Source organism: Akanthomyces muscarius, chromosome 6 (genome assembly GCF_028009165.1).
Source record: "Akanthomyces muscarius strain Ve6 chromosome 6, whole genome shotgun sequence".
In the NCBI taxonomy this organism is placed as follows: Eukaryota; Fungi; Ascomycota; class Sordariomycetes; order Hypocreales; family Cordycipitaceae; genus Akanthomyces; species Akanthomyces muscarius.
Genome location: NC_079246.1, coordinates 3291692 through 3315425, shown reverse-complemented (window position 1 = coordinate 3315425; position 23734 = coordinate 3291692). Strand labels below are relative to the sequence as shown.

The 23734-nt window shown below is 51.6% G+C and overlaps 8 protein-coding genes across 9 annotated transcripts; 3 read left to right on the top strand and 5 right to left on the bottom strand.

Annotated features, from left to right (window-relative positions):
* Positions 1 to 349: 349 nt before the first annotated feature.
* Positions 350 to 775, bottom strand: LMH87_001187 (uncharacterized protein; the record flags this gene model as incomplete). Its single annotated transcript, XM_056199224.1, has 2 exons — positions 350 to 585; positions 658 to 775. The coding sequence occupies 2 exons, from the start codon at positions 773 to 775 to the stop codon at positions 350 to 352; spliced, it is 354 nt and encodes a 117-aa protein (XP_056056092.1).
* A 475-nt stretch (positions 776 to 1250) lies between these two features.
* On the bottom strand, positions 1251 to 2367 carry LMH87_001186 (uncharacterized protein; the record flags this gene model as incomplete). Its single annotated transcript, XM_056199222.1, has 4 exons — positions 1251 to 1337; positions 1395 to 1451; positions 1635 to 1983; positions 2324 to 2367. 4 exons carry the CDS (start codon positions 2365 to 2367, stop codon positions 1251 to 1253), a joined length of 537 nt encoding a protein of 178 aa, XP_056056091.1.
* Positions 2368 to 4098: 1731 nt separating this feature from the next.
* LMH87_001185 (uncharacterized protein) lies at positions 4099 to 7931 on the top strand (the record flags this gene model as incomplete). 2 transcript variants are annotated; one of them, XM_056199220.1, is made up of 13 exons in its annotated part: positions 4099 to 4176; positions 4303 to 4572; positions 4645 to 4726; positions 4779 to 5186; positions 5260 to 5350; positions 5401 to 6236; positions 6318 to 6464; positions 6534 to 6919; positions 6971 to 7016; positions 7065 to 7105; positions 7161 to 7543; positions 7848 to 7868; positions 7925 to 7931. In XM_056199220.1, 13 exons carry the CDS (start codon positions 4099 to 4101, stop codon positions 7929 to 7931), a joined length of 2796 nt encoding a protein of 931 aa, XP_056056089.1. The 2 variants fall into 2 exon arrangements, with proteins under 2 accessions (XP_056056089.1, XP_056056090.1); XM_056199221.1 differs by having other exon boundaries at positions 6516 to 6919.
* Positions 7932 to 8439: 508 nt separating this feature from the next.
* On the top strand, positions 8440 to 9442 carry LMH87_001184 (uncharacterized protein; the record flags this gene model as incomplete). Its single annotated transcript, XM_056199219.1, has 5 exons — positions 8440 to 8463; positions 8518 to 8754; positions 8809 to 8921; positions 8966 to 9152; positions 9200 to 9442. 5 exons carry the CDS (start codon positions 8440 to 8442, stop codon positions 9440 to 9442), a joined length of 804 nt encoding a protein of 267 aa, XP_056056088.1.
* A 260-nt stretch (positions 9443 to 9702) lies between these two features.
* LMH87_001183 (uncharacterized protein) lies at positions 9703 to 10289 on the bottom strand (the record flags this gene model as incomplete). Its single annotated transcript, XM_056199218.1, has 2 exons — positions 9703 to 10171; positions 10252 to 10289. 2 exons carry the CDS (start codon positions 10287 to 10289, stop codon positions 9703 to 9705), a joined length of 507 nt encoding a protein of 168 aa, XP_056056087.1.
* A 778-nt stretch (positions 10290 to 11067) lies between these two features.
* Positions 11068 to 13181, bottom strand: LMH87_001182 (uncharacterized protein; the record flags this gene model as incomplete). The annotated part of the gene is made up of 6 exons (XM_056199217.1): positions 11068 to 11338; positions 11958 to 12179; positions 12231 to 12315; positions 12370 to 12460; positions 12532 to 12643; positions 12712 to 13181. 6 exons carry the CDS (start codon positions 13179 to 13181, stop codon positions 11068 to 11070), a joined length of 1251 nt encoding a protein of 416 aa, XP_056056086.1.
* Positions 13182 to 14357: 1176 nt separating this feature from the next.
* Positions 14358 to 17887, bottom strand: LMH87_001181 (uncharacterized protein; the record flags this gene model as incomplete). Its single annotated transcript, XM_056199216.1, has 3 exons — positions 14358 to 14413; positions 14460 to 14620; positions 14667 to 17887. 3 exons carry the CDS (start codon positions 17885 to 17887, stop codon positions 14358 to 14360), a joined length of 3438 nt encoding a protein of 1145 aa, XP_056056085.1.
* Positions 17888 to 18584: 697 nt separating this feature from the next.
* Positions 18585 to 19496, top strand: LMH87_001180 (uncharacterized protein; the record flags this gene model as incomplete). The annotated part of the gene is made up of 1 exon (XM_056199215.1): positions 18585 to 19496. One exon carries the CDS (start codon positions 18585 to 18587, stop codon positions 19494 to 19496), a length of 912 nt encoding a protein of 303 aa, XP_056056084.1.
* Positions 19497 to 23734: the final 4238 nt, after the last annotated feature.

The window sequence follows — 23734 nt, the reverse complement described above, 5'->3', positions numbered from 1 at the left end:
ATGCTGTGGCCTTGCGAGGCGGCGAGGGCAAAGATGTACGGTTCCACCAGTCTCTGGCCATAGTATCTGCTCCATTTTCAAGCAACAGGCTCGTCGGTTCAATTTGACACCCATATGTAGCCCAGTGTAGCGCGGTTGCGAAGTAAAAAGTACTGAATTTAATGTCGAGGCTGCCGTGTGGAAGTTGACTCATAAGTGGCAAGTCGTTGTCACAGGCGGCGGCGACTAAGGCGCTAGCGCAATCCTCACACTCGGAGCTACTTCTAGGGTCGTTATCGTGCGTCAACCGGTCCATGGCTTCGTGTCTTCCCAAATTCAACACAGTGATGCAGCAGAAGATGTGCCGGTATTAGTCGCCAAGCTTGTTGCCATCATGCGAGCCATCTCCGGTCAAGCGAAGAGTGCACTGGACAGCATCGCGAATAAAAGATACCAGAGCATTCTCGTTTTTGCCAGCAACCTTGACAATTTCGACGAGTAGCCGAGTGACCATTTCGTCGTTCATGTCGCTGGCCAACACTGTGGCAATGAGATCAATATCAAGTTTACCAAAGACATCGCGACGGATGTTCTGATCAACATATTCTGAAGAAGTCGAGTCAATTATCGGCTTGCAGCATTTAGGTTTCTAGGGTGCAGACTATTACGCTAACTTACTGCAAACAAGCTTGAGGGTGAGCTTGGTGCGTATATGGGGAGATTCCAGCCAATTGCGGGGGAAGACAAGCCCTAGAACTTGCTGGAGAATCTCTGCGGGGAGAGTGTCAAGACCCATGTCGACAGCAAGAAGGTATGTAAGAATCGAGTTAGAAAAGCAATTATTTAAAGAGGGGTCGTTTGGTTCTTAGTTTAGAGCATGAGTTTACTCCTACCTCGTCTCGGACAATCTTAATCCAAAGCTATACGAGATAGTCCTATCTACTACTAATACTATTATGCCTTTATAGAATATATAATTGCTCTTATATAAGAACTAATTAATCTTAAAACTAATTTATTGTATTTAAATGATTAGGGCTGGGACACTGACTAAAGTCTAGCCGCAGGTAGAGAGATCTCTTGACTTGCTTCTCTGAAGAGAAACTGACCATTTCTCACGCACTTTGCGGCAAGCGCCAAGACGCCACGAGCTACAAAAGACACTCTACAACAGGGCTTAAAAGAATAGGGCATACATGAAATAGAATAAATGATATAATTTCATACGCAAGCACTATATCAAGCTATTAACCGTCTACAGTCGGCCGTGCTTAAACTCCATTGAAGAACTTCATACAACGACTGTAAACTTCAGGTCGCTTTGACGACTTAACACCGCGGCTGCACTGAATTGTGAGCTGTAAAGTAAAGTAAGAATTGGCGTTTTTTATTGTTTCCAGGTTTCCTGGACCTACCACAGTGTAGCCGAGCTCATGCTGTCTCGTCTTCAGCGCGGCAAGGTGCTGCTGAATCTAGAACCTGGGGACAGCGAGGCTTGGATCGGGTTGGGAGTAGCCCAGGGTACTCTGAAAGTATCCTAGTACGGGGAAACCGTCGCGGGGTTTCTCGAAAAAGACCTCGCGCACAGAGACGTCTTTCGTGGCCCTGGAACCTTGGTCTGGTCAGATGGACCGCGACTCGAAGCGGCCACCCACCACGAGATCCTCTCGCAGACACCAAATCTTGTCGGTACTGGGCGCGTCGTAGCCGGCAGCGGTGACGTGGCCTAGCACCACATAGCCGCTTGGCGGTACAGGCCGCCAGAGGGATCCTTTCTGCTCCGCGCTGCTGCCCTTGTCGACCCAGACTTGGGCGTAGCCCGTCGGACTGGCAACGACCGAGTTGTTTCCCGGCGAAGTATCAACCGCTCCAATCAGCAGCGCGGTATACCTGCCGTCAATTGGGTCGTAGTTGTCGATGCAGAAGCTACCTAGCGGGCGCCTGTTATCGTTCGGCTGCGGGTGCCAGAAGCTGACGTGCCTTTTGGCCTTGCTGCCCTTGTCACTCCAAACAAAGTCAAAGGAATACACCGTCGTGGTGGAGATTGTATCGGATTAGGTGCCCGCCATCTTGTTTTAAAGATGTATAAATTGTTTCAAGAGTCGGTTGGCTGATTGGGAAGCTCTCTGCTGTGTCTGAAGGTGGCAGATCTCGGAGGCAATACGGCGAGACGCACTTATATATACAAGTCTTCGCCGATTGATGTTTTCAGAGATCTACTGAGCTTTCCTTGGGGCTTGTACGGGCTCCTAACATTGCTCTCGATGGCTTCCTGATACGAGGTGCATGCTGCAGAGCGTACTGTAGCCGCTGTAGCCTGTTGTGTCTCGGATGCATCACCTACATATTTGTATTACTAAACGAAATCGCGCGGACTTGTGGTGTCATTGCTAAGCTTGATTCGTATCGAACTGCAGGCCTCAGAGGAAATTGGGTTGGATGGTGCTGTAGGTTACTGCATCTCGGGGGGGCTGTAGCACAGGTCAATCCTTGAATGTTTGAGCATATATTTGATTTTGACTCGTTTGTAGCTCTTGTGGTCTTATGAGGGAGCTAAGCTCTGGTAATCTCTCACAATGCAGTATCTACGTGCGATGCGCAGGATAAGCTGCTCCACTTGTCATCGAGGCGATTTGATAGATCAAGACTAATTATCGAGATCAACTCATCCCAATTTGGACTACAGATTAAAATTACTGGTTACCGGCAGTACAGTCTATACTAGCCGACAGGAAATACCAGGCCAGCCACAAATCTAGTTGTAGCCAGGCTCCATGAAACCCGCTTCCGGTGCTGCATCATGCACCAGTCGGAGTGCCTCATGGACATCTTCCGCTGGCCGACTGCTTTGGTTCTTTTGTGCACATTACAAGACCACTTATGCTCCCAGCTTTCACTACTGCGGCACTGCTCTGATGCGGGGTTCTCGCAAGCCCCAGGTATCCGTCCACACTCTCGCTCGGTAGCACTACATCCGTACAAGGTGCATCAATGAGTCTTGCATGCATATCTTTCCTATATGTAGTTTCAACTGCCTTGTACCGCTGCAGTCTTTGCCATTTGACTTGTCGCACTTGGCAAGCAAGATACCGAGTCTTGAAATGAGCACTGCGCTCCGCAACAGTTTGTAGAAGAGTAGCGCAGAATGCAATTGTACGACTCTGTTGCTCGCTAAAAGGGAAGATCTAACGTATAGGTTCTTGCTGCACCCCGCACTCTTTAGCAGCTTCCTCCTGCGACGCGGCGTGAGTCGTGACACAGCTTCATGCAGGCCATCGGCGACGTCATCTCATTGCCCAGCCTGGACGCTGCGTCATCTCCGCAAGCCCATCTTTTCTGCGAGTAATGGCCATGCAGATACATTTCCGGTGCACCACCTGTGCATACTGGCGCTGTGTGTGTCGTGCCGTCAAAGTGCAGATGCATGGAGTGGTCTGGTAATTTCTCCTCTTTGCGCCGCGCCACTTCGAGAGCACTTACAGTTCACTTCTAAGGCGCCAAACTCACCTTCACGTGCCTTGCGGGTTTTACGAACGATATGCTTGCAGGTTGTGAAAGTCCTCCAGTTACGCCTGCCGAGGGAAGGTCTCTCGATCAACATAGCCTCGATACTTGGGATGGAATTATGACCAGAATCCTCAGCAAAGTACAGGAAGGCGAGCAAGGAATGTCCAAGCCTTCATCATCCGCCTCATGGCCGGGGCCGACCCGGCCACCACCTGCATCCAGGACATCACCCAACCACTGTGGCGGCATATCGCTTGAACCGATTCCCGCATTTGAAGCGTCAAAATCACCGTACAAGTCCCCTGACCACTAGCCACTAGACCCTAATACTATCCCTTACCACTAACCCTAACCCTCGCAAAAGTACCAATTTTAGTGTGTCGGTTGAACTTCGGCTAAATGCACTAATGGTTGGGTTATTAAGTCACCTATGGTCGGGTTATCCCCCATAATAGGCACGCGTAGGTGCTAAGGTGCCTCCCAGGCCACCTTTCGGGTCAATCATCACGTACTTCCCGAGGCTGAATCTTGTGCCATGAACCAGGATCAGCCGGTAGTGCACTGTGACATCACCTCCACCTATCGCATCCTTCCTCCATTCATGGACAAAACATGACGGCCCCGTTCGCCCCCTGGGGGGGTTCGTGCCATCGTTCAGCTTGTATGGAATGTCAGCTGAGGAAACAAAAGGTATGTAGCTTCGCCAACTGACAAATTCTACCTCCTTGCACCTAGAACCGGGCAGTGGGGATTTGCTGCGTACTTACTCTACTCCTGGCACTGGGCTAATGGGCTAATGCTGGTTCCCTTCTTTAGTGCGATAGGGACTGGCCTTGCGAAAACTGTTGTCGTCGTAAGGTTCCCGAGAGGTGTCGCTTTGATGAACCCAGCTTGCCCAGCAATGATGACCGGGATCTGTACTTTTCTGACCCCAATTACTCGCGCGGGAAGCGGAAGTTGAGGGCTGAAGATGATGACCTCGACAAGCACGTAGTCTCATTGGAAGACATCACTGACGAAGAGTCCACCCTCAATACCATTAGCTACAGACCCTCAAGCTTTATCAATCTCTCCAAGGTAGTCAAGGTATGCCGTTTAAGTCCCCAAAACGGATGATTTCTAGCCGTTGGTAGCTAATACTTGTCTTCACATCGCAAGCTTGATCCTCCCGCCGGTCGTGTCGCCACTCGGGCAGACGTTGTCCGCTTAATGGAAATGCTTCCCCCGCCGCCTCACTTAGGCACGTCTCCCCATCCGTGATTCTACAGCTTCATACTGACCAGAACTTGCAGAGACTCTCCTCTTGAGCTTCACCGAGACGCTGAACCACTGCTATTACATCGTTGATCCAGCTAGACTGATGAAGGGCTTCTCAATCTGGCAAGAAGATGTACGCTGGGACAGGCCGCTGGATCCTGCTGTTGTTTGTCTCATGTTGCGTATTTGTGCATGCGTCGTACCATACCTCCGCTCAGACGTCCAATGGAAGATCGAGGCCGACCTCAAAATGCCAGTCCAGAGCCTTGCCAACCGATGTCATCAGGCTGCCGTTGAGCTTAGTGGCAGAATTCCCATCGGTGAAGCGGGACTATTGCAGGTTCAGCAGCTCCTCCTCACGTCATATTGGCATAGCGCCGAAGGAAATTTCTTTGGTTGCTGGCACGCGCTTGGCGCGGCGATTCGTGAGGCTCAAGAAATAGGTTTGTTTCATTCCGTCAGGTATTTGCCTACAAGTCCTTGTTGGCATGCTAACCATCGCCGCCACATTCATAGGCTTGAATAAAGAATCAAAGTCAAATGGATTCAGCGAGCTCGATCGAGACATGCGAAGGAGGATCTGGTGCATTCTAGACATTTGGGATTGGTACTCTTGTCGTCTCCATGTGACCCCTGCAATTTTTGACCCTTTTATAGGCAGATTTCTACTCTATTCTCTCGTCCGCAGCTCATCAACCGACATGACTGTGACATTATCTCGCCAAACGTCTGTCTGGAAGCTGCTCCATCTCCCATATACCAGACGAAGTTGCAGTTTGAAGTCATCCAGGCAGTATATCGCAAGTTCGGTAACATCAATAAGCCGATGAATGCTGCAGATGCGAGGGAGTTCCAGGACATCATCAACAGATGGACGAAATCCTTTCCACCGATGTTGCAGATCATCAATCCTGACACAAGTATAGATGAGGGCTACCCGTGGATTACCGTGCAGCGTCAATACCTACACGTCATGGCCTATACCATGATCCTCGTGCCTCTAAAAAGCTATATACTTAAAACTTTTGACCAGACAGAGCCGCAGGAGGATCAAAGAACGCGAGCTTCCGGAGTAGACTACTGCTTGAAGCTGCGTGATGCCCACATCCTTCTCTTTCATAGCACCTACCCCGTCTGTGCAAAGTACCACCTCGCACAATTTTCTCTTGTCGATTTGGGTGTGATTTTGTGCTTCGCTGTCATTCATGACGAACATCAGAATCTTCCGAAACGCGAGCAAGTTTTCGCGGGCATCGGCGACGTTTTGGAAATGCTAAAGCATATACAGAATGCTGCTGGCAGGTTGTCATTGTCCTACAAAATCATCTCCAAGCTTATTAGACGCCTTCCCATCTCGCAGGATGAGATGCAAGTTATCCGCGGCCGCGCCATTACTGTCAAATTCGATCAGAGCCCACAGCTGGCAACCAAGTTTGCTCAAACCCGCCGACAGCCAATTGTGGTACCAGTGCATGGGACCGCCGCTTCACAAAGTAAGTGAGAAACGAATACCCCCATGGATTCCATCGACGGACCTCCGACTCCGGTTAGTATCAACGCTGAGCCGACTTCAGACGAGCCAACATCCCCACTGGAGTGTCGTGACAAAGCACTCTCAAAAGTTCGCGTTGAAGTTACTTCACGTCTTGAGTCAGCAAATATGACCTTATTGTCAATCCAAGATAGTCATACAAGCGTTGCTAAGGTCGACCGGGAACATGGTATGTCTATTTTAAAGTTTGCTCAGGGAAAATGCTATGGCTGACTATTAGAATCTCCAACTTTACCAGATCACCGTGATCATCATCGGTCTGGTTCCCCGATCCCTATGTCCTCGAAACCAGTTTTGGAAGTTTTTTTGGAACGATTTCTCGATTCCTACGGCCCAGAGATGCCGTCAGCTTGGCAACCTCTGCACTGGATACATGCTGGACAGCCATATCAGATTTGGCGGGTTGGGGCCAAAGCGAGATATTCCTCTGCTCTGCTTCGTAACTCCTTTGCTGCCGTCTCGGTCGCACAATTCGGTCGTTCCATTGGTGATAGGAGACTTCTCTCCGCCGCAGACACGATCTACTTGTCCGTCCTAAGGTCCCTACAGGTCGCCATATCTCTCCCGGAGCGAAGCAGGTCAGATGATGTGTTGTGGGCGGCGATACTGTGTGCAGTATATGAGGTGAGTACATCCGAAATTAGAATGTTCGCATGGCTAATTCATCGCCGTTAGGGTGTCAGCCGTACAAGGGCAAATGGATTTCTCACTCACCTATTAGGTATTTTGAAACTTCTAGAGTTTCGTGGAGCTAAACGCCATATCTCAGGTATCGCTCATGGTCTATTTGTTGAGTTGCGATGTTATTTTGTACGATAATACATCATAAATCGAGCTCACCCAGGTCTGCTAACAGGTTTACCAGGTGTTTGCGGCTATAACCACACGTTCTCCTACTTTCCTTGCTCAACCAGACTGGAAAAATGCACCTTGGTCTGCCAGGTCGACGCCCAAAGATCTCTTACAGGATCTCTTGGACCATATGGTCGAGCTACCTGCGCTTTTATCATATGTTGACCAGATCAATAGTTGCTCAGGTGCCAAATCAGCTGTCGAAATCGGTCGGCTGCAGCAAGAATCGTGGACTTTAGCGGCCAATATCGAACAAGACCTGTACCATTGGAAGCAAGAAAAGGCTGATCGGTATCCTGGTGGCCAGCCTAGAGTACTTCCAGTCCAGATAGAGGATACTCTCTCAATTTTTCGATGCCAGGATCGCATAACCGGAGAGGTTGTTTATGCTACTACGTTTGTCTACCCAGACCCCGTCCTTGCGCAGGCAATGTGTCATTATTACGCTGCTCTTATCCTAGTTTTTTCAGCCGATACACGGCCGAGAGTTGCAGAGCTCCCTGACACATACAGCCTCGCATGTTCTATTTGCCGGATAATGGGTTATTTTGCTCGAACAGTTCCTAGCGGCCTAGCATCTCGGGTAGCGTTCCCTTTCAGGCTTGCGTATGACTGTTTACCGGAAGGGGGTATGGAGAGAGAGTATATTGACGAGGTTTTCCGATGGATTGCCAAGCGTAGATTCTCACATGAGTGGCAGAGCAATCTTGACGGTTTATCGGTACGAGAGTGAAACGCATACTCACGTTCTCATGTTAAGTATTATTATTTTTTTAGATGTTAGCGAATCAATTGCTAAAGCCGTATAAACCCCGCACCACTATGATCCTCCTCATGTCTCGGAACCGGAAATGTTGCCAGTGCGTAGATTAAAAAAAAGCGATTCCCTACTGAATTTACGGAATTCCTTCTGCAGAGAGTAGACTACCTAGAGAAGAAAGATGCCAGCTGCCCGCGATCAATGGTCAATCACCGGACTATTATCATGCCAGACGGCGACGTAGAAAAGTCGGATAAATTACGAAAGATATGCAATTCGCAAACAATTTTCCTAAATTTCCTTCCATTTCTTTCCCCTTGATTCAGTCAAAGAACTCTCTACTACTTTGGTGAGCGGTTGGTAGAGGTTGCCGCCCATCGGCTGCTTTGTCGGCATATAAGCAAGTCGATTAATACCCGTGTGGGCCTTGATGACTTTCTCCGACTCTCTTGTCGTCCTTTCCCCGGCAAGGAGCAGATCCTTCCGCCCACGCGATAACGTGGCTGCCTCGCTGTACCACAACTCGGCGGGCATGCGGGATAAGGCTCACAATGCGGTAATGGCTTCAGACTGTCATTGCCCCTCTTAGAATATCGATCACGATAATTAGATATTGCATAATCTCGGAATGGCGACGGAAAATATTCTCACATACAAGGGCAATTGCCACTGTGGTCGCTACCGATGTGAGATTGACAGTCCGGAAATCACCGGTGCCATCACCTGCGACTGTGCCATGTGCGCCAAGAAGGGATACCTCTGGATAGTCCCCGAGAAAGGTGCTTTCTGCGTGATACGAGACGACAGCCGCCTAACCGAGTTTCAATCCACGTCGCTGCGAGACAAGGTATGAATAATCTGAGGAGCGTTATGGGAGGTGCCTCGCTAAGCGCGATACTAGTTTTGTAATTACTGCGCCAGTGGGGTTGTTGGCCAGCACACGAGTGGTTCGATGGCTGGGCAGTTCGCTGTCAACATCCGAGCCATCCAAGACGTAAACCCTTTTGAGCTCGAGTAAGTCTGTGCCAATTGCAGCAACGTGAGGCTGACACTCTTAGGTCAAATCTGGTCATGAAACCCACCAACGAGCCGAAAAGAGATTTTGAGATCATAGCCAAATTATACATGTCCGAACCCCAAGGGCACGAAACCGCCTCATGTTACTGCGGCAAGGATAGAGCTGAGCTCCTCTTTCCACTCTCTGAGCAGGAAATGAAGGAAGACAACTGCAGTTCTTGTGTCAGGGTACGTATCCCGCATACGGTGCATTTATTCTCGCTCACATTCGGCAGACTGCTTATATAGGCGTTTATCCCACACGAGATCAAGTGCGCATGATCGGCCGCGAGCACACCTTTGAGTACATTCACGGCAGAAGGTATGGCGGCGCTCCTCATTGCAAGGACTGTGGGGTGTCTGTATTCGGGAGTATCTACGGCCCGGACCCGAGCGTCTTTGACAGCTTGCGCCGGAAAGACGAGCTGTTGTGCTGGAAGTATATCACAAGAACATGGCGCTTCAACCAGTTAATGTGAGAACAATCGAGGGTCTGGACCTAAGCTCAATCACTGTTGCGAGGTCTGATGAGGGGACTGAGGGATATGTACTGGACGATTAACATCTACAAAACTCTGCTGCTCATGGGCATCTAGACACATACTTTTAGAAAATAATCTGTGATTGTTACTAAGCTGCCTTTTGTACTATCTTTCGTCTGCTTTCACATTTGTGTTCTTTTGAGGAGATTTCGCTGGAACCTCAGCAGTGTTTAGTCGTAGGACGGCGACTCTTCACCCTAAATGAGGGGCGTCGGGGTCAGGTAGCTCTGGGACGAGGAGACAGAGGTGGGCTTGCGACTGCTGGTGATGAAGGTCGTCGGCTGCGAGTGTCCCCCAGTAAAGCTGGAGGATGAAGACGTTCCGGTGGGTATGGCGCTGGATGCCGAGAAGGAGGAACGGACCATGGTCGAGATGGGGGCCGTGCCGCCGCCGCTGCTGCTGCCGCTGCTACTGCTGCTGATGTGGCTCGCCACGGAGCCTGAACCGGTGAGATAATCACTGGCGATGCTCGTCGAGTTGCTCACCGGGTAGCCAGGGTGTGCCGACGACGGTCCCCTCGGGTACCGGTGCGCGCAGCTGCTCTTCTCGGCAGGGGCGGTAGCGTTGTGCGGAATCAGGGATGAGAAAGGCGTGCCGGTAGGGAGCGTGCTGGAGATAGCGTGGTACACGGAGGTGGTCACGTTATTGGCAAAGACGGCAGAGATGCTGTGTAGATGTGTCAGTAGCTGTCGTGGTGTAAGTCGAGAAGGAGAGAGTGAGTGAGTCGTTGAGTAGAGAAAACGTACCCAGCGCCAAGTACGGCGAGAGTGGAGGTGAGCTTCATTGTGAGAGCAAAGAAGGGAATGGGGTAGCAAGACGAGCTCGTTGATGAGGATGATAGCAATTAATTCACGGAGTTCTGGATATCTTTATGTCTATATATACGCAGTCCAGTCATAGATCTGCATTCCGTCTCTGACGAAATGCACATATACAAAGGAGCGTGGTCTCGCCGCTTGTGACACCTCTCGCTACTTAGCCGTAACACTTTTACTCAGTATCATATTGAGATGCTGTGATGTGCAAGGCATCCATACACCTTGAATAGGGTTAGCCTCGCTTCGTGCACTGAAAAGTGCCAACGTGGCGCCGAAAGTGGCGTTCGATCGGCACCTTTTCGATCGGCGTTTCGATCGACAACATTTCGATACAAATTGTCTTAAAATGTAGCTTTCTGATACCGGGGTCACGCCAATCTTATACAGATTAAAGATTCTGTCTTTGTGACACATGTACCCGTTGGTCGAAGGTCCTTTCTTGTGACACATGCACAGATTGATTGAAGGTACTGTTCTTGGGCACATGTGTCTGTTGATTGAAGATTGACACGTGTGGCCATTAATTGACATATTTCATGCTTTGCCGCAGTGGGGTAAATGGCAAATGTTGGCTGAGAGTGAATGAGAGAGGGATATTGCCGGGGTGGTATACACGAGAGACGGACAGATACAGGTGAGTTGGTGGCGGACGGGAACTTGAATTGATGAGGAGCCTACAATATTGTTGTTTGGATATCGGGATCCTAATATTTATTGAAGTAGTCAACAGAGCGGCGATATTTATTAAATTGACGATCTGAAAGCCTTGAAGACATCTTCGCGGCCGCCGACGTAGCGGCGCTCAGCGTCCTTCCAGTTGATAACCTTCCAGATGTTTTCAATATAGGGCGCCTTGCCGTTCAGGTACTCTAGATCAGCACATATCAGCATTGACGAAATATCATGACTGTAAAGATAAGGACTAGTCTGCAGGCAGTACGCATGCTCACACATGTTCACCCCAAAAATGGGAATCTCGTCGTCGACCATGGGGTCTTGCTCCTTGGTCTCGCAGCTGCATCCTTGACGAGCCAGCCCCATCCAGAGCCCACAATTCCAGGAGCACTACTCAACGACAAGGCAAATAAACTCACGTTGAGGTTTGGATTCCGCTACTTTTATTTGTGCAATATGTTCCCTTGTCCGAAGGGTTCCTGTACCTCGTCAAGTTCCTGCTAGTTGTGTGCCATTATCGACTTTGGCGGGCCTCTCCTCTAGTCAAGGTGGTAGGCGTCGATGTCTCTAGAAAACGATGGTACTCGCGAAAGCATCACACTATGTTACTCCAACGATTTATTTACATAGCTACAGTATTGTAGACGGTTAGATCATGGCGCCATTCATAACCACCAATAGCAGATCACATGTTTGAAACACCGTAAGTGGTATTGAAAGCATAGTTTGCGACATTGAGGATGGGCGCGGGATCGGGTGGAGGACATTTCAACTCGTCAGAGTATCAATTTGAAGAAGATTAGCCGTTAATGTGTGTTATATATTGATGTGTCAAAGTCAACTACACCAAGTAAAAAACAGTTCATCCATCAAACGAGGCCTGACGGCCTATATTCAGGCGTTCAGCAAACTCGACTTGGCACCGAAAAACAACGAGTCTTTCTCAATGCATCACCTACTTGTGGCTCCGCTTGGCTACCTTTTTAGGTCTCATTTCACTCTTGTACATGGTGAAAAAGTCAGTCGGCTCCGTCGGGTGCTCCCCAGTCACATCATGGAAGGCGGTGGTTGCGATGTAATTTGTCTTACCCTCCCGGACCAGGCTGTAGTACTCGAGAAGGTATTGCTGCTCCGAGGCATCAATGTCACTTTCAGACTTGAGGATACGCTTTGCTTCAGCCCTTTAATTATGTGAGTAACGGACCACACACAGATGAGCGCCATGTACATACTCTGAAATGTTTTCAAATTTCATATCGGCTCCGAGCGCCTGGCTGGCTGCAGTCGCGAGCTCCTCGCCTGCACATAGCAACGGGCCTGTCATTAGTTAGAATGGTTTGCGAGGTAGTAGCGCATAGGGGCCGGCTTTACCTGTAACGACCATCATCTGTCCGCGATGCCGATCATCAAAACCGTGCTTGCCGCTTCCCGTCAGAACATGGGCGGCAACGTTTGCGACATCCTAAGTAATTGGTGTGATGAGCATGCTACATGAGACAACAAAATGAGAAATCAAGGATTGGTATTACATACACCGAGAGCAACCGGAGCAAATTTGTGATTTTCGCCAATGGGTAAGGCAAGCGTAGACTCTTCCTTGGCCATTTTTTCATAAAGCAGTAAATTTTCCGCATAAAACCCGGCGCTGTATCAAGATTGTTAATAACTCGATCTCTATAGATTACTGTGTGCAGTTGAAGTGTGCATGCATACCGAATGACACATGGTGAGCCGCCCGTCGGCGTGCTAGCATCGCCCTTGCACTGCAGCACAAGCGTCTCCAGATCGATGAACTCCCGAAGCCGTGGCTGCTTTTCGGCTGTCGCGTAGTCACAACCGGCGCTGCTGAGGAGCAACACGTTGGTAATCTCTGCCTTTTTGGCCGCCTCGACCAGTTCGCGGCAAATATCGTACTTGTCCTGATGTGCTGGCGGCACGAGGCAAATGGTATCACAGCCAGTGCCCTGCAGGGCCTTGACCATTTCGCGGACGCGGCCAGGCTTGTGCTGCACAATCTGCGCACCTAAAGATTGCAGCTCCTGTGCCCTTTCCGAATCGGCATTCAGCGCAAGGCCCACAACGGCTTCGACTTTTCGCGAAAAGTCTCTGTGCTGCAAGATGAGCTCTGCGATGGCGAAGCCAGTGTGGCCGTCGACCGACGTGACACAAATTTTGCGCGGCATATTCCTGTTAGAATGCAAAAGTAAGCTCTATGGCAATGCCTGTATCTCTGTCTGCGGTCGCAGATCGTAGACTGTCGAAAAATATTGAAATCGAAATGGCGCTCGTAGAATTTGACCAAAGTGTATTGTTTACAATTGGTGTAAGGAAGAACAGTTGAGACCGACCTTTGGCTAATGCAGAGAAATATCAACGACGAACATTTTCTTCATCCATTTCCTATACACAATCCTTCATATCACAGCATCATCGTGACGGGCTTACGCTCAACTACCGGCAGCCGAATCTGCGACAAGCTCGTAATATGCGACTCACTATGACGTATGCATGCTACAGCTAATTATCGTCAATTGAACCATGTTGAAACAAGAAAGTGATCTTCTTCAAGAACTTGGGATCATATAAAGCTAGGCATTTCAAGTTCTGGGTAAAGTATCCGTCTCTAGACTCCGAGCATACCCCTCAGTCCAGTCAGGCAGATGGCCGCCCGCACCGAACGTGGGCTATAATGCATCCAATAGTAGTATGCCGACTCACCATATTGGGATCAGAATCAACTGATTGTTGAATACCTCGATGCTCATAAATTATCAATTTCGTTGTTACTGCTTACTGAGCGCCATCCGAGCCACAGCTAACTGGTAGTGGTGATAAGCGGCTGGACAAGCGGCCCAGACGGAAGTCAGCAGAGTTGCTGGCTTCCTAGCGCCCACAAGCAAAGCTTGCGTGCAGTATATTAAGCAGCCTGAAAATAGCAAGCTGTTGGGTAACACTCCTTTGATCTCGCGCAGTTATGCGATGTTCTTTGCCCTTCTTGGGCGACGCGCAGCATCCGCCTAGTCTCAAATTTAGGTCGCTCCCCAACCACCTCCGTTACTTTCCCTTCGCAACGCTGCATCCTTACTGCACCACTTGAGAGATAGGTATCTCATTTTTCGTTTATGAAATCAACAAGTCAATAAGATTAGGCTTTAGCGACGTTGAGCGCATCTTATATCATCTTACCACTTTCACGGTCATGATTAGTGGCTACATTTTGAGGAATGTCACGGGCGTTTACACGTAGCGGCTTGCACAAAAGTTATCAAAATAGAGTAACAGCAGTGATTAAACTACTCATTTCATAAAACTATAAAGCAAAGATTGTTACATCAACTGTATAATCCTACCTAGAAGTCTTACTTTGAAGGGTTGCATGGAAAGTTGGCCGAGCGTCGACCCTCTTTCCAGTTAACTAGACAAATTAGTAGCTGCTCGACCATGAGACCAATTCCACTTACATTGAGCCTCAGAGTCTTTGCAGACGGGAATAGCAAAGACACCAGGGATCTTAAACTCGGCGCCAGGGTTGTCGTAAATTTGACCAACAATACTCGAGGCAAAGTCATCGGCATTGCTTCCGCCGTTCTGTTGTCCACGAGAGTTCCACGTATTGACAGACCTAATAGGTTAGCCTACGGCTATGTACTTTGATAATAACAACTCACCCCTCGACAAAGTCCTGAATAGTAATGTTGCCGTAGCTCTTGCCGTCGATAGACTTTTGACCAGGAAGAGTCTTGTATCCCGTCGGAGTGCACTGCGTCACGGGATGCTGGTAGCAGTTGGGGTTGGTATAGTACGTGCCAGGAGCGCTGGTCAGGTAATACGCCTTGCCATTGACACAAGCGTAGCCCTCCTTGCTGGCAGGGGTCTTCTTGGGAGGAGGGTCTCCGGCCTTGCAGTCGTCGCCACTGTCCAGGATGAATGGGGGTGCCTTGCCGAGCGTCCATGCTTGGTAGATGAGCTGCGGAAATATGGCGCGCTCGACCTGCTTCTGCAGATCAATCGTGGCCGGTCTCTCGGACGCAAAGGTGGCTCCATCAATGATGATGTGGAGAATCGAGGTGATGGACTCGGGCGATCCGTTGAACAGCTGGTCGTTGTATGCCTTGAGCGTGTCTTCCCAGAGACGAATGATTCCCTGCACGTTTTCCTTGAGCGAGTTGCCTTCGCTAATGGCAGTAGGGTCGCCAGCCTCGGTCTGTTTGACGATCGAGGTAGACTGGCCTGCAAGGTTGGTCACTGCGTCCCTCAGCCCAGCTGCCGCATCACCAGCCTTGGGTCTCAGAGTGTTCAGCTCTTTAAGCAAGTCGCCAAAGCCCGGTACGGCTAAAAAGCCTAGACCCAAGCTGACCATGCCGAGAATAGCATCCACCTTGCCGTCAGGGAGATTGCCAAACGTATCGACAATCCCACCCACCTGGTCCGAAACAGAGGCCTCAGAGTCACTGATGGCCCCAGCGAGGTTGGAAATGGTCCTCTCAATACCGGCGATGCTGTTGAGAATCACCCAGCCTGCAGGTGCGTTGGGGTCGGGGCAGCCGATGGGGATCTTGCAGGCCTGATCACCGTGGTATTCGAGCTTGCGGCACCCCCAGTTGGTTGTGGTGATGTTGAAGAATCTGGCCACGTCCTCGGTGAACTCTGTAGTTTCCGGACGCTCAGTGTCGCCAATGAAGAAAGATGTCACGTCGGACCAGGCCTTGGTGGTGTCGAGTGCGTCCCACAACGTCTTGCCGCTTTCACGGTCAAGGTTGGTAACTGCATTGTTTCCGCAGTCCACCGTCTGCCAAGGCCGGATGGAATCTGTCGGAGTCAATACTGACTCTGTACCAGTAGGATGAGGCCCCAAGTGAGTGGGTTGGCTGCTGGGGCCCTTGGTCGTTGTCGGCATGGAGCTGCCAGGACCGGGGTCGGTAAAGGTGGGAATGTTGTTAAAGGCACAACCGGTCGACTGCTTCGCTCCGTCAGCGGTACAGCTGGGGATGGCGGCTCCCTTGACGGGGGATGGCGCCGTGGAGCAGGGCCCCTTGGGAGACGTGTCGTCACCGTTGAAGGCTTGCAGGCAGAATTCGTAGTTCCAGACGCCGGGGAACAAAAGGCCGACATCGGCACAGCTGCCCTTGCGCGTAATATTCTGCCTGACCGACACGTCGCCGGCTTTATTCACGTTGCGCGTCCACAAGTAGTAGCCGGCAGCGCCAGGGACCTCATTCCACGTCAAGTGCGCGGTGGCAGCGTCGATGGCCTGGATGCTGGGCACGGGAGGAGTTCCCGGAGTGCCACCGCCAATCACACGATTGGGGAGCACGTTGGGAAAGCCCTCGCCGTTCTTGTTCCACGCGGTGATGGCCAAAAAGTACTCGTGGCCATCAACAAGTCCATCAACCACGGCCGAGTTACCTTGGTAGGCGTAGCCACCAATCCAGGCACAGGGCTGGGTCTGGTCCCAGGTTAGCACAAAGTACTCGCTGACAGAGTCGGCATAATCGCCCGTTGAAGAGTCCCATGTAACGTGCAGTGTCCCAGAGCCGCCGTCGCTGACCTCGACGTTCTTGGGTCCCGAGGCTAGTTGAGGCTTGGCCACGGCTGATCCCACGGACGTCCAGTCACCCGCACAGCCGTCGCCGCAGGCGCTCTGGACCTGAATATCATACGTGTATCCATCGAGCGGCCAGTGTGTGTCGAAGCGGTTGATAGCAACATTGCCAACGGACCAGTCAGTGTATCCACTGATGCGCGAGCGCACATTGTAGCCGTAGGTACCGTAGACCTTGTCCCAAGTCGCAGTGACGCCTTGCGGCGAACTGGTGACCTGAAAGTTGGAGGGCACAGCGACGGGCCGGCCTGGGATGTTGCCAGGGACCTCGAGGGGTGAGCTTCCAATCTTCATGTCGTTGGCCAGGGTCAAGCTAAAGGCGCGAGCAATTTGGTACTCTCCCTTGGCGTTGGGATGCAAGCCGTCGTAGCCCACGGGACAGCCGCCGAGGTTACAGTCGTAGTTTTCCTGCAGCTTGACCAGGTAAATTGGAGACTCATCAGTAGACCACTTGGGGATTGCGTCAACCAAAGCCTTGTTATAGGCGGTCGTCTTCTGAGGCAAGTCCTCGCGGCCGAGCGACGTGCGCTGGGGCACATTGGCAAGGGCAATCTTGATGTTGGGCTTGGCCGCTCGGGCGTTGGAGATGAAGGTTTGCATATTGTGCAGGAGGCCCTTGTCGTCGCTGTAAAACCAGCCGAGATCGTTGAAGCCCAGCATGACGAGCATGACGTCCGGTTGGCCGTTTTGGACCACGTCGCGGATGAGGCCGACATCCTCGGCGCACGCCTGTCCCCAGATGGAGAAGTGGTCGCTATCAAAGGATATGCCAGCAGCATAGCCGCCAGAAGCCAGGACACCGGCATCGGCAGCCTTGACACCTTTCAGCGCTGGCGCAGATGGGGGTTTAGTTTCAGGCGGCGGGCGGGTGCCCTTGTATGGGCCGACGAAATCGACTCCAACGTTTTGGCTCTGGAACCACTGCGAGATGCGGTATCGCCAGGTATAGTCTCCTTCCTTGCCCTGCGACATGGAGTCTCCGACAATGAGGACCTTGAGGGTGCCATCGCGCGATTCCACGCCACCGGAGCTACTGGCGTCCAGGCGACGAGCTGCGATGTTATTGGCGTTATGCGAGTCCTCTGGGGTGCGCACGGCTGGCAGCTGAGCGGCCAGTTTACTGAGGATGCTGTAGTCGACTCCATCTATGACGGTCGAGGGCATGGGAATGGCCAGGGTCGGCTGCGGCATCGCCTGAACAGCGGCTTGGGTTTGGGCAACGGCATTGGCCGCGAAGAGCACCTGCAAGGCGACGCCTCGCAGACTCAGATGACCTTGATTCCGCATTGTGCGATTGCGTAGTGCTAGTTGGCATTACACAACCTGTCAAGAGAGCCGATCGCGGGTTATATACAATTGAGCGGAGATGTCATTTCCGTTGCCTACGCCTCGCTACCTTTCTGCCGAGATGACGAAACTCACGGCTCAGGCGGATGAACCGATGCGCCGGCAGTGATAATTGGCATTGTCACCTACTGGCACATCCCGAGTCTCTTGGCGCGCCAGTCGAGTCAATCCTGGCGAGTGAGCCGCTAATGAAGATATTTCGATCTAGCACAGAGTCCGTCTCCAGTCCGTCTTCTTCTATCCTGCAAGCGCACGTGAAGCCCTGCGGTGACAAATGGTTTGCGAGGCCAGTCGCTTTAGTGCTGATGGACTAATCTAGAATAGCAGGACATCTAGCATAAAGTCTCTTTTGATTCGCCGCCCTACGGCTCCAGCCGGCCGTGCCGTAAGAGGAAGCAGCCGAGTGTCAGAAAGTTGGTGGCGTAGACAGCGTAAGCGAGTAAAAGATGACAAAACACTGCGCGGACAGCGCTACGCCGCACCGAGCTGAGTATCCCCCTCATTGCCAACATCAGCCCGAAGACCGAGGTCGCGGAAACTTGATAAGTTCGCATGCCGTACCCAGCGCGTGCCAAGTTTTACTAAAGTAAACCAGTCATTTTAACTCGCAACCTAAAAAACGACGCAACCCGTTTCAATGTCGTCCCGAAGAACAATCGTCGTCACAGGCGCGACGGGCAAGCAGGGCGGCGCCCTAATTGATGCACTTCTCAAAGAGCCCGACGCCGCAGGCTTCAACATTGTTGCCGTGACCCGCGATGCGACGAGCAGCAGGGCACAGAAGCTGGCCTCCAAGTTCAACATTTCTGTGGCCTCCATTGACGCCGGCAAGCCCGATGTTTTATTCAACAAGATCTTGTCCGCTGCGATGCCCGTATGGGGTGTGTACAGCGTGCAGGTCAACTCGGAAGACGAGGAGGCACAGGGCAAGGCACTTGTCAACGCGGCAGCTGCCCACGGAGTTGAGCATTTCGTGTATTCGTCCAGCGACCGCGGCGGGCCAGTCAAGTCGCCGACCAACCCAACCACTGTGAAGAACTTTGCCGCCAAGTATCAGATTGAGAAACACCTCGAGGCGGCGGCGGCAGCGTCTCCTCAGAAAATGACGTACACCATTCTGCGGCCCGTCACTTTCTATGACAATTTGACCAACGACATGCACGGCCGTGGCTTTGGGCGCATGTGGGAGCAAATGGGGACCAAGAAGCTCCAGCTGGTATCGACCAAGGACATCGGGTGGTTTGCGGCGCAGGCATTCATGGACCCTGCCAAGTACAAGAACGCGGCCCTGACCCTGGTTGGCGACGAGCTCTCGCACACGGAAGCGGAAGCCATCTTCAACAAGGCCGTCGGTAAGCCGATGCCGCTGGCCCCTTGCCCCATTGCATCCGCCGTCAAGTATTTCCTGCAGGACACAGTGGGTGACATGTTTCGTTGGTTTGAGAAGGAGGGGTATGGTGGTGATGTTGAAGAATGCCGCAAGATTTATCCCGAGATGCAGGACTTTCAATCTTGGATAAGCGAAAACAAGGGCAGGTGGGCGAAATAATGATCTAGGCTTATAAGATGGCTTGTATTGGTTCCAGGGAGCCCGTGCTAACTGCGGCCCTGTGCCGTTGAATCATTCGTTTATCCATTCACTTTGAAGCTCAAGTCTTACTGTTAACAAACGATTTCCTGAAATATATTTTGAATTTGCGCCTGCACTGATACATACGGCCATAGGCAGTAGAGAATACCGCGTCCCGTTTGCTCCGCTGAAGTCAAGCTACTGACCGGCAGATTAGTAGTTGGGTCGGTGACGACCAGCGAACACCGGCTGCTGTATGTTTTTTGCCATTTGCAGGAATTCTTTTTGCATGCGAGTGATACGCAGTTTTGGGCGTTGGAAATGTACTTGTGGCTGCTGCGGTGCGCGTTGTGACAAGCATCTCGTCTCGGCACATGGCATAGGCGGTCTTTTTTACGCAAGTCTCAGTTTATTTTTATTTAATCCAGAATGCAAGCCAAAGGGCTTCCTAACTGAAAATCGTGCTGTACGTTGTCGACAAAGAAAAACCTGGCAGCCATGCAGTTTCTTTCCTTTGTCTCGTGCATAGGGTCCCTGCCACTTTAGAGACATGCAGACAACGTTGCCAATCAAGTCAAAAACAAACCTGTATCCACGCATGCACAAAATAATTCATTTGCAGCCGTGTCTTGTACGACTGGTGGACATTGCGCCGCGAGACATGCATCTGGGGGCCGGTGGTTGGCGCAACGACATGCGGGATGTGAGATTGGGGTCCAAAAGCTATATTGGATGAGATAGATGGGCTGTCTTAGCAGTACCGAGACTTCTTTCCCCGTGTATTGCGAGTAGTGTGGGGGATTTTGTTATTTACATGTCACGACACTTGGTTCATTCTGGTTTGCACAAGAAGCAAGGCACCACGCTCTCTCGCAACAACGCAATGCGCCAGGACGTAGTCATTTGAATTGCTAGCATCTAGACAGTTATATCTTTAAATAAACATCGGTCCCTGGACGCGAGCAGGGAACCGCAGCAGAGCGGGACTTAGTGCAGGGTAGTTGCTCGCGACGCCGCTCGCCTGAGTGAACCAGATGACAGGATTTGTCGTATTGAATAAGCAGACAGGTGGCTGCTTCATTTCAGACTGTCTTTACAATATTTCGCAATTTTGATTTTGCTTTGGGGCAGGGTAAATCACTCGTAAGCATGAGCATGTGTTTTGAAAGATACCGAGTTCAGCGGGTGAACTCGATAGCTGCATGATCTTATGTTTACATATAATGCCTGAGTTATTTATCTTGACCTGCATTACTGTAGGAATCGGACTGCATAAATGTGGCCACATCTGCTCGAGATTGGCTCGGACAATTTCCAGTATGCGCCTTGGTCTGTGTGCGGTCGGAGACATTCAGCGCCACTTCATATCGGTCTGCATATAATAACAGACTTGTTCTGGAGTTGCCAATGCTTTGCTTGAAAGAGCCTCATCCATCATCCATGTGCAAGCAGCTGACACCGCGTCCTGACAGGCGTCCTAGATAAGGCTGACCAGCTTCCGCGACGCCTCATCCTGCATCGCCGAATGCCTCGGCTTCAAATAGACGTATTCGTGCAATGCCAACGTCAGCAAGACCTGACGCAACAGCCGTCCCCAATACTGGGATGCCCCGGATGTCATTACTCGCTGACAATCGTTTGTTTTCTTTCGAAGCAAGCTAGAACAAATGGCCCTTGTCCATCGTACAGTGCCCCGGTCCATAGCTGCGCGACGCCAAACCAAACAGCCGGAAACGCCGAGGCTGAAGACGCAGCGACCGTTCTTCAGTAATAAGGATATGCGCTAACTAACGGAAACATGGGATAAACAAGAAAGCAGCAGAAATTACGCGTGTGGATTGCTTTGGGCCTGTGCATTTCCGGACCTGCACAAGTTGCAAATTACTGCTGGAGCCGGTGTATAGCAGCACAAATATGCAGAGCAGACTTTGCAGAACGCGTCTGGGTAATTTAGATGCGTCCCATTCGCCAGGGCTGCCACGCGAGGACCACCGAGACTAGCAGGGGGGCGCTGGCTCGGGCTGGCCTCCCGTCGGCGTTGTAACAGAATTATGTTTAATTTGGGGGAAGCGGGCGGCTCCCATCCGGCATGTCAGAGGCCGGGGTTGACGGGCGCGGCATTGGCATGTGCAGGGAAATTGCGACGTAAAGAATTTTCAACAATTGCGTTTCTTTGCGAGGCCATTGAGCCGTCATGATGAGATGTCATGATGAGCAGCCCCCGATGACTCGAGATTTGACGCGTGCTTGGACGCGACTGGCGGGGGCCAATCAAAAGCAAACCCGGGGTCTCTGTTTGTAACAATGGCAGAAGCAAATACGACTGTGCGTCGCGGTGGTTGTGGTGTCGCGGCGATGACGGGAAGCGCACAGATGTTGCGCACAGCAGCGTTTACCAATCGTACCAGTAAAGAGCCGTGTTTGAGAGTTTGAGAGGCACTGGGCGGTTTGACCAGTTGTTGGCGACCAGGCTCCGGACGCAGGAAAAGAAATTACCACCGCACAACGTTGGCACGGGCCGATCCCTTGCACCACAGAAACGGACCAGGGGCCGTGGCTTGCACATTGCTTTTTGGGGGAAGAAGAAACGAGACTTGGGAGCGGAAACGACACTTGGCGCCAGCCTCTGAAGAGCAGGCGCACGATGTTATTTCTTCTGATGGTATCATATCAAGGAGTTGTTGGGACGTGGGCTGGCTGGAATGCTGGACGGGCAATAACTTTACTGCTAAGCGAGTTGTCACAATGACAGCACACGGGCGTTGAGAAATGACGACAAAGCCTCTGTTTCGAGGTAAACTGTATTTCGACACTCTACGGTTTAGTTGGGACAATGCAGATACACTGTCAGCTCGGAAATGAAGTCGATCATGACGAGTGCATTCACGGCCGGCTACATTGATCTGCTGTGAGAGTCAGCTATTTATTAGTAGCCAAGCAGCCTGGCACCTGGGTACCAGTAGTTATTACCAGTAACAACCAGCGTTAGCCCAGCCACAGCTGCAAGGCGAGCGACGAGCTAGCACGTTAGTCGGACGCCGTCGGCTTTCCCACAACCAACTGCCTAATGGGGCAATGGGGCGGAATCTCAGCGCAGGTTTTCTCGAGATTTTCTTTTGGCTGGCAAGCGAGACCAGCCAATCGTACGAGCAACGACGGCTGAGGAGAGACATGCCTTTAGTCGCAAGTGTTGACTTGACGTGAGCGTCGCATTGGCACCAGGACCGAGCAAGGGGCTGCGCCGTGCATCGGATCGTGCATAAGTGTCCCCCGCAGGGCTTGCGCAGGCACCGGTCAGAGGCCGCAGGCACATGCTGCAGGCTACGAGGCCGTCACACGGCGGATTCGCTAGTCGGTGCAAGTCATTCCTGTGGATGTTGGGTGGTGCCTTGCGGGGAGCGTTCAGGCACGGCGCATGGCTAGCGCTGTGCCTGCGTCCATGCGATGCCCTGTTCAGTATCACTTCTCAGCACAAGCGTGAGAAAGCCGAGTCGACGCTCTTGACCAGGTTGCCAGGCTTGGTTGTATCTTGTCTTGTGCTCGCAGCCTGCTAGCAGCGACTAGAGTTGAGGCTTGCTAGGCTGAACCGCCTGCTTACCCGGTTCCGCGGCCCAACTCCAGGCTGCTGGGCCGACCTTGGACTTTTGCCAGGGAGGAGATCCCTGCAGGCAATGACAAAAGGACAGGGGATATGGTCAGGGGTGGTGTGGACGGACGGGAAGCTGATGTCTGTAGACTGTGTGGCTGATCAGAGACAAGAGACCAGATGCAACTCGCTTGGCCAGCCACCGGCATTGCTTTTGGGGTTTTGTGTCGCGACCAATTGGCAATGGAGGACGATTGAATTTCTTTTCCCTCATCGTCCATCAAGTTGAAAAGAAAGCACATGTAACCACCGCGGCCGGCTGGTAGGCTGAGGGGCCTGACTTGGACTTTTGGCATGGCACGACGAGGCGGCCACTAGTACAGATTACAACTGCAGGTAATATTGACATTAGCTTTTATTACTATTTATTTATTACAGAGGAGATGTGATGGTCTTCAGCGGTTGGGGGTGCCCGACGGGGTGCTGTCCTGCGCGGCCAGCACGCAACTCACTTGAGTCGTCATTTCCTGGATTTGAAGAATACACAACGTAGGCCTGGGCAAACATCTTCATCTTGACTCAGGCTCCCTTTGTTTGTTGTCGAGTTTTACAAGTGCGCGGTGGCAGAGTG